General features: G+C 41.2%; 1 protein-coding gene across 1 annotated transcript; it reads right to left on the reverse strand.

Moving 5' to 3' along the window:
* Positions 1 to 5,349: 5,349 nt before the first annotated feature.
* Positions 5,350 to 9,576, reverse strand: utp11 (UTP11 small subunit processome component). Its single transcript, XM_024267211.2, has 8 exons — positions 9,344 to 9,576; positions 9,145 to 9,206; positions 8,965 to 9,067; positions 8,745 to 8,873; positions 6,180 to 6,273; positions 5,924 to 6,054; positions 5,679 to 5,789; positions 5,350 to 5,574 (listed from the first exon to the last, which is right to left on the reverse strand). Exons 1-8 carry the CDS (start codon positions 9,401 to 9,403, stop codon positions 5,491 to 5,493), a joined length of 774 nt encoding a protein of 257 aa, XP_024122979.1. The 5' UTR covers positions 9,404 to 9,576; the 3' UTR covers positions 5,350 to 5,490.

Here is a 9,576-nt window from a genome sequence, read left to right on the forward strand (position 1 = left end):
AGTAAATAGAAGGTGGGGAACCGAAAACAAAAAAGGGAAGGGAGCACTGATTCCAGCTTGCCTCCCTCATTAGCCATGCAGAGCATCTTGGCTCGTCTCCCACACCTCCCAGCTCATCATCGCCTGGGCCCTGACTTCCAGCGCACCCCAACCTCCACGATTCTATCCCTCCTGCCTCATCCTCCAATCCCTCCTCTGCACACCCCCACCCCCTTCCAGCCCCTATAATCACACCCGCAATCACAGTCCCTAATTAGGTTAATTAATTTGTATCAGCCCTTGTAGGGACTTGGCTGATGAGGCAGCTATAACAGCGTCAGAGCGACTTTCCTGCAAATAAAAGGAGGGAGATGTGATGCAAGTCTGTCTTTGGCAGCACAGCTCCACAAGCCATGAGGTCACATTTGTTTACCCCACCCCCAAAATTTCTCTTTGAACTACATCCTCTAAACCACCTCACCCCCCTCCCCCTTACTCTTGTTATTCAATACGGATGGTACTGACGCCTAAACAAGTGATATAAGTATATAACCCATTGTGACACCATATATCACTGGAAAGAAAATGATAATTGAGTGTGCGAATAATACATCACCCTGAATTTTAAAATGCGACGCTCTGCTTGTTTGTTTACACTTCTGCGGCCTGTAGTGGCATTGCAGAAGTGGGACAAACAAAAAAACTGCAATGATAATGACTCCCGTGCCGGTTTGTCTTTGTAGTCGTCGGAGACAAGTGATCGAAGCATCACATTACAATCAGCAGCCCTCGTCGCCCCTCATCAGGCCACTGACGAACAAACTCTGATTAACACCCCCATCTGATTACTGCAATCACCCAGGCTAACCATGCACGAGCCCGTCCCCCACAAGGAGATTTGCAGCAGGCGTGCACACACAAAACAGCCCTCATCACGGATTGTCACAGAGTTAACACAAGAGAAGTTTGGGTTTGAAAAACAACCAAATTTTAAGTATGAAGGTGCATAGAAAAGAGTGTAACTAACAGTGACGGTGGTCAAAACTCTCATCTAATGGTATCAAACGCATCACCCTCAATTGTGCTGCAAGCAGACACATGCATAAATATACATACACACAATCCCAGGCAGACAATGACACAAGGGAGCCTCGTGACAAGGACAGATCCGGTAGTTAAGACGTAATGAACACGTCCCCAAGGCATGCGCCTGGCATTCCCCGGAATGATGGACTGACAGTAATACTTGGGCAGATGGGTGCGCTTCACGCCCCGCTCAACACCACACATACACAAACGTGTACACACCCTCCCCCCCGGTGTATCCTGGCCCCTCTCCCCCGCCGAGAGTTACCCCCTGTAGATGCGACGGGGAGGTGGGCGTCATCGCGGGGGTGTGCATGCATGTGTGCGTGCACCTAGAGGTGGGGTGCACAAGTTTGAGGCCCCTATCATGATTTAGGCTTTCATGCAAATTTAATCAATTCGAGTACCTCTCACCAGCCAGGGCTCATTAGCGGCAATTTTTAAAGGAGGCTCTGTGATCTCCACCTCATTGCAAGAACCAGACTTTCAACTCGAGCACACATGGATACTCACACAAACATGCCAGGGTACACACAGATATCCAAATACTTGCACAAAAAAGGCATGCACGTCAGGGCTACTGTCAAGACTGCAAAGATTTTCTTTCAGACATCTTCCCCCTGGCGTGGAGAGACACCCCTTCCGCCTCCCCCCCTTCTGTCCCTCCTCTCGTACCACTACTTCAAAGCCCAGTGACACCCGGCTTCAAGTAAAAGGAGAGGAGGATCCGCAGATAAAGACTAACTCTCATCCACCTCAACCTTCACATTTGGCGATACCCTCCCAACACTAAGCCCCCAGGGCAAAGCCTCTCTTTCCCCACCTCTCCGTAATTGGCGGATCGATTAGCACCGTCCTTAACCATCCTTAACCTGGATCTGTATGCAGGGCAAGCCGGTGAATGAGCCGGGCGGAGGTGTTGCACTATTGCAATGAAATACAAAGACAAAATCATGATGGATAATTTAGCTCCGTTATTTTCTACACATAAGCCACTGAGGTTTTTGAAAAAACTATCAAAATGTACAGAATTCAACTGATTCTATAGTTTGTTTATTTCTAATAATCAAACCCAGAACAAAGACCTTTTGTATGGTTCTCCCTCTTAACCAGGCTACACTTTCACCGTGGAACATTTAGGAGAGATCAGGGTCAGTGTTACACCCTGCAGCTGTGTTACTGCCACCCAGTACTCCACATCCACACACCCCCATTCTAAAAGTGACTATTCGTTAACAAACTTCAAGGGCCATTAACTCTGGAGATGGCGTACAGGGGGGAGCGCCATGGCCTGTGCAAGAAGTCAAATGAATTATGAGGCTTTTGACAATAGAGGAATGCCTGTCTATATCTTTAAAATCAGAGGGTCACCCCATTGCCCGCCCCGGCACTAAAGCGGCGTTGCTGGGGGGGGGAAGAATGAATGAATGAATGAAAGGAAAGCTTGAGGAGGAACAGTGGCTGGTCTGTGCTTGGGCCACATAGTCATGTAAGGGTCCCGGAACTGCGCACACAGTGTTTTGACCCCTGGGCTCTCCTCGGCGACCTACACCCCCTCCGCTTATGGACTGTGGGCCTCGGGGTCCTGGTAAACATCGGTCTCTTGGCTTTGTGACGCAGTAACGGAGGACGAGGGGAAGGAGGGGAGAGCTGGTTGAGGATGTTATTCACTCATGTACACAGACTGCGATGCAGTTCTTCAAATACTGAAATGTCACATGCATGCATCACATAAGCTGCAGTTCCTTTGATGTTCTTCATGACAACTAAATCAGACTCTCAAATTTTTATTTTCATCGTAAGAATTGGTCAATTTGAAGTGAGAGTTGGACAGTGACTGATCCGGATCCGGCCCACCGGGTAATTATATCCGGCCCTCCAGATCATTTTATTTTATTGTTGGCCTGGTGTGATCTTGCATTCATTTCTAACTTGTATAATTTTGACAAAATATATTTTTATGCAGGGTAAAATATTGCAAGTTATTTAAGGTTAAATAATCATTTTAAAAAGTTACGGTTTTAAGATTTAAAAATTAGCATTCTGCTATCTTTTTAGACTATTTCGGCATTTACTATGATTTTTTAGGCTATTTTGGAGTTTAGCTAATATTTCAGCTACATGCTAGCTGTTTTGGCTAATTTAGGTGTTACTTTTTACATTTTTTAGGCTGTTTTGGAGCTAGGGTAATATTTACACGCTACCTGTTTTGGCTAATTTAATTTTTTTTCAGTTTTTTGATTATTTTGAAGTTTAGCTATTTTTTCAGCTACATGCTAGCCGTTTTAGGTAGCTTAAGTTTTTTTTTTTTTGTTTTTTGAGCTAATTTGGCATTTAGCTCATATTTTAGCTGGCTATCAACTTCAGCGTTTTCAGCTATCAGCTTCAGCATCTTCAGCTATCATCACTAGCACCTTCGGTGGCCACATTCAGCTTACAGCATTCACATTAGCATTACTGTAAGTAATTCTAGATATCAAGTTCATGATTGTGTTGAAAGATTACGGTTTTAAAGTTTTAAAAATGTTGTTTTAGGGTTTAATAAATGTTTGTCGTGTTCAACCCGTGACCTAAGGTGTGTTTTGGCCCCATGTTTGATTGAGTTTGACACCCCTGATTTAAGTATACGCCATTTACCATTTAAACCAGATGGACATTGGTGATGGGTCCGTCCCTGTTGCTGCACCTCTTGCTCTGGTCAGCAAAGTGAAAGCCAAGGCCTCCTCTCACTCCACCCTTCCACCGCATTCATCCAGTTGCTCTCCCCTTTCTCTTCTGTCAGGGTCTCCCAGGAGAAGCTGATGGATGACTTCCGTTTATGAAGCTGCTGCCACCACAATAATCAATCAAGCCCAGGTCACTCTGATCTGCCGTTTGGCATCATGTCTCCAGTCTCGTCCACACTGCAGGTCAAAGAAACCGTGCGCACGTGGCTTGACGTTGAGTCTTTGGTGAAACTTAAAGGGAGCGTATAGATGAACAGCTGTATCGCTAGCGGTCATTGAAATCAGTTACGTCTTGTTTGCTGCACAACTTAAATGTTTTAACTATCCCATTCTTTCACCCGTTTATCTTGCAAGTTTAAAAATAAGTGAGAAACTATTCGGCAGTGGAACTCAAAAGGATTTGTGGAAACGGTAAGGCATAGATGTGTGGTCAACATCAGACGAATGTATATCCAGCCTCTGAAGAGGCTTTGAAATGGAGCATCACTGTCTCTCCTGGCTTTAAGTGCAGATTCAAGGTCCAAACCTGAAACCGAAGTGGCCGAACCTAAAGACGGAAGAAATCCATCACATCTTCAAAGCTGAATTACAAAAAACAGTAATGTAATGGGTAGCCAAAACAAGTCTGTAATCAACCCAAAACTTCACTTTCCAGTTGCAAAACTTAAAAATGTATCTGTGTGAAAGAGCATGAATGCCCCCTAGTGGTGAGTTCAAATTGGCAAACTTGAACTCTTAACACAATCCATGCTTCCATCTTTTACTCCTGCTTGGTGGTGTGAGGGGTCATGGGGTTGCTGGAGCCTAACCCAGCTGCTTTAGGACAAAGGCAGGGCAAATTCTGGGAATGCCAGACCATCACAGGGCCACAAAGACACACATTCCACATGGAAAACTTAGAATCAACATAAGAAGCATGTTTTTTGGACCATGGGAGGAAAAAAATCCACACATTCACGGGGAAAGCATGTAAACTTCACACTGAAAAGGTCCAGCTGGTCGAACCAGAGGCACAGATAGTTTTGAGTTCAGTTTTATCGTCAGATTATGTTTTGTTTAATGTCCTAACACTAGAATTACACTGCATTCAGTTTGATCCCACTTTTTTAAGTTAGCTGAGTTTTATTGTTCCATTTGCTCGGGTTTTAATGATAGCTGCATTTGGCAACTTTTGTCATATTTGTATTTTGGCAAATGCTTCAATCTCTTCCTGTCTGTATTGCTGACTCCCACACTTTTACATTTTTTCTTTTAACATGCATCAAAGTTTGTGAAACTTGGAAATAATCCACCTCTGTTTTATTGTGCAGGTCTATAAAAAAAAATTTTAGTCAGTGAATTTGCCTATTTATGGGGTTTGGCCTGTTGGCAAAATAAATAAACTAGTGCCATCTTTCTGTGACGTGATGCTGCTAACTCACAAACCTTCATGTGCTCTTAACAAATCCAACTGTTTTAAAATATTATTTTTAGCTTTCTGCTGACAAAAAAACTGTCTAAAACAATTCGTCAATGAATGATTTATATCCATCCATTATAAAAACATAAAGAAACCGCATTAATTTACATGTTTGTTTAAGTTTATTCAGTTAATTTTTGATAAGTATGTACAAAACAATGAAGGAAAAATGGGCTCATAGGTCTGTTCTGTGAGGAGAAAATCTATCATCTTTGCTCTCTTCAGCCGTGCGGTCCGTCTTCATCGTTTTCTCCTGGTCTCAAACTTGTAGATAGCTGCTGAGTTTTTGGTCTCCTTTTTAACCTTGATTTTCTTAGTCTTGTCCTGGTGCAAAGAAGAAAAAAAGATCCAGTAGTTTAAAAAAAAAAGACAAAGGTTTCAACAGATTTGATTTAAAAGGTTTCTTGAATTTAAGTAATTTTTCTCACCTGTAGGTCCTTACGGGTCTGAATTTTCTGGCTGATAACAAACATCTTCTTTTCTCTGTCAATCCTCTGAGATAGAACCCTGTATTGATGCTTCCTTTCCCTGGCAAGCTTCTGCAGGCAGAGAATTAAAGACACTGAGTGCAAGAGCTTCAAATTAGTCGGAATTAGTTCAATTTTTTTAAACAATTGAGCTAATCTGAAAAAGTTTCACTGATTAAAAAAAAAACATTGGATGGTAATTTGACCTGTATGCGCCGAGGCTCCACAGCACCCATGATGCTCTTTGTCTCCAGGGTTTGCAGAGTCGGCCTGTTGTAAACCCGGTCCACCAGCTCTGGAGGTACGTTGAGGTGATTTGCCAAGTCGAACGTTTCAACTTCGGAAAACAAAAAAACAAGTGAGAACTTTACTTCGAAAATCTAACAAAACAATCACTTTTACATCAATAATCCCCAAAGATGAATCCCAAAATCTAAAGTTCATCTCTACATTTTTCATTACCTTCTTTTTTGGAATCCACAAAAAACGTGTGTTTGTTTTTCTGCTTTCCCTCTGCATCCAGAAGATGGAGCTCTCCCTTCAGTCGCTCAATTTTCTGGAAGCACAGAAGGATAATTTCTGCTCAGGAGAGCATGTGGACAGAAAAGATCACTGCAACAGGAGGATCGAGCTCATGTTGCTCATGTATTAATTGTTTGCAGGATCATTGCAGCCGATTGTTTTTTTAGATGGTCTTATCTGTTGTTTGGGAGAACTAAATCTTGAATACCGTTCATCCTCAATTATGGTTAAGTGACTAAAAAAAAAAATGTCATTATTTGGTCTGGTACAAGAGCTCTTCTGTGTCATCACTGCTGAAAAGCAGCTTCATTGTCTTTTCTCTAGAACCTTCTGAAGAACTTCAGATGAACTGAGTGCTTTAAAACTGTTGACCATTTTGACCATAAGCATTTAATGTCAAATGTAATTTAGCCCATTTTTTTTTTCAGTGCACCTCACACACACAACAGTAAAATTAAACAGAAAATAAATCTCTAACTATATTTCTCTGTACAACTAATTTGGACTGTAATTCAGTCGTTTTTTACATCAAAAAGTAAAAGATTTTCAATAAGAAAAGAATTAAAATGTAGTAATATGAGCAATCACAGCAACATTTAGCCTCAATACAGCTGCATACACTGGAACTAGTGAAGGTTTTCTGTTGAAGCAGAGCTCAGAACAGTTTTTTTTGTATACTTCCTATTTCAGGACTCCATCCTTTCTTTTTATGGTCATGCTACAATCAGATTTTTCTCATCATGCAGTGAAAGTTGTCATCAGGAAGTTAGGAGACTCAACTTCCTGTCTGCACTACCTCCACCACAGACTCTCTGCCTCAGGACACGAGTGCACCGACTTCTAGTTGCCTAATAAATTATTTGCACCGTCTCAATATTTTTGCAATTTTAGAAATATTTTTATGCTCAAGTTTTTTTATTTGTTTTTTTATTTTTCTGCATAGAGATCTAAGAGGACAGTAATGTCATCTGTGATGTTTTACAACATATATCATGCATTTGACAATTAATAGATCTTGAATCTTAAAACACCACATGGGTCAACCTGATATTAAAGATTTGTAAGCATTGTTTTTTTAAGTTATACTGAAGAGAAAACAGAAGCGTTGGTGTTTTCTCCAAGGAGCCCACCCCCAGCTGATTTGAGTATTTCACTGCACATGTGAAGTTTGATTTTTAAATAAAATACAATTTAAAATTTTACATATGAAGCAGTTCATTGGGAAAGTCACATTTAATTCAATAAATCTACACCCCTTATGGTTCTGATTTGGGTTATTGTAGAACTCTAAAAGTTGGACCCAACCCCTCGCTAGTGGCATAAGAATATTTTTGAGCTCACTTTAAAGTTTAGGGATTTCATTTGTGTTTAGATCCTTTGATGACTTTGTCTGGTGTCAGCTAGTAGTTATAAGTTCACAAGTCATTCTTTAATATTTTTAAAATTTCAAGCACATTATTCTAGGGTTTTTTTAAGTTAAAGTGCTTTATAAATACAGTTGAGGAAAAAGCTTGTAATGGTCGAAGGTGTAGAGTTAATTGGAGTGTTTGAGATCATGCAGGTGGAAGCAGCGCTGTGCATATCGCCTGGATTGCAGTGCATGTTGGGTAGTTTTGACTCTAACATCACATGTCAGAAATAAAATATCGTGAGAAAGAGGCGGATGTACGTTGTCTATTCAGGCGGATGCAGCTGGAAATCTGGCGCTGGGCTGGCTGCAAGCCGCATTAAGACTACAAAGCAATGAATTGTGGGAAACGGTGTCCTGGCAGTTATTGTACTTCGATATGATGCTGATTAGAAATGACTAGCACATTTGTAACTTTTTATGGAAAGTAGTGAATCATTGATGTAAAAATGAACTAGATTTTTTGTAGCTATGTGTGTTATTGTTATCTTAAATTTCTATTTATTTGTCATCTGTTGTCCCCGGACAGATGTTAAAAATTATTATAAAAACATAATAGTAAAGTTCATAGTAAAATTCAACCGAACGTTAAGGACAACCCCAACTTCCTGTTCTTGTTTAGTCCTGCTGTTCGCATTTATCTCAGGTGTCTTTCCCCACCCCTGCCTGTTCTCGCCGATGATCCAGACGAGGCGTAAGTTATCTCAACCACACCGATTCTTTTGGGGCTTTCAAGTGTTCTTATAATGAGGTCATCAGAGAGCTTCTGTGGACCAAAGTGCACTATCACGCTCGACTTATCTTATACTGTACTTATCTTTTTTTTGTAATTGTGACACTCTGGTTGTGTAACTCCTGTTTTTCTTTAAATTAATTTATAAAACACTAGCCATCTAAACAAGATTTGTTAAGTTAATTAACTTTATCAATAAAGCAACAAATCCTATTGAAGCTCTGAAAGCACTTTTTTTGTTGTTATTTTTGCTGCCATCTTTACTTTTCTTTCTCCTGACATCCACAATTTGAGAACGTTACAAGCTGCACAAATTAAAGACGGAATGCTTTTCAGAAGATAATGTTTGGAGAATCTGACATACCTTAGCCTCTGCAACCCTCTTCATCTCCACATATCCGATGTCCTGTGTCCTCATCATTTTCTTCTGCTCCTCTGTCATCACCTCCTCCTCCTGCTGCTTCTTTCCTTTCTTCATGGTATGAACTCCATCCTTTTAGCAATACCCCAAAAACATAAAGCAGGTACCAATGTTTTAATGAGTTAAATGATGCTGATGCTGGTCAAACTCAAATGATGGTTACCTCCAGCTTGGCATTGATCATTTTATGGTAAAACTCATCTGGGTTCTTCTCCAGAGCTTTCTTTCGCAGAGCAGCGAGAGTGTTTTGTTTCTTGTGGTAGTCACTGAAGTAGCAGAAAAAACACAGTCAGACATGTGTAAACATGCGTAGCATTTCCCATCAGCTAATGCTAAAACTTACTCAGCGCGGAGTTTGTAGTCTTTCTTCTTCTCCAACAATCCTAAATGTTTCCTAAAACCAGGCTGATCAAACAAAGTGAACAGTTAGAGTTCCATTTGACGAGAATCCTACAGCTGATGTAGTCAAAAAAACACAACCTCACTTCTAGGACTTAGCTTAAGTTGCTAGCAAGCTAACTACAAAACACTGCAGGGCTCACCTGAGATCTTTCATGGTGGTTTTTCTGTCGGGACTTCAGGGCTTTCCTGAAGGAGGACATCTTTGAAACCTGTTATAAATCTAGCTAACTTTGTTGTGAGTGATGAATTTCAATGAAGACAGACACTGAAATCCTCAGCTGCTTCTGGTTCAGGGCTGAGCACGTGGGTTCCTGTCTGCTGCAGAGTGAGGCGGCTTTCATTTCGCCACCGCAGATTCGCAACTCTTTGACAA

Source organism: Oryzias melastigma, linkage group LG16, assembly GCF_002922805.2.
Source record: "Oryzias melastigma strain HK-1 linkage group LG16, ASM292280v2, whole genome shotgun sequence".
Taxonomy (NCBI): domain Eukaryota; kingdom Metazoa; phylum Chordata; class Actinopteri; order Beloniformes; family Adrianichthyidae; genus Oryzias; species Oryzias melastigma.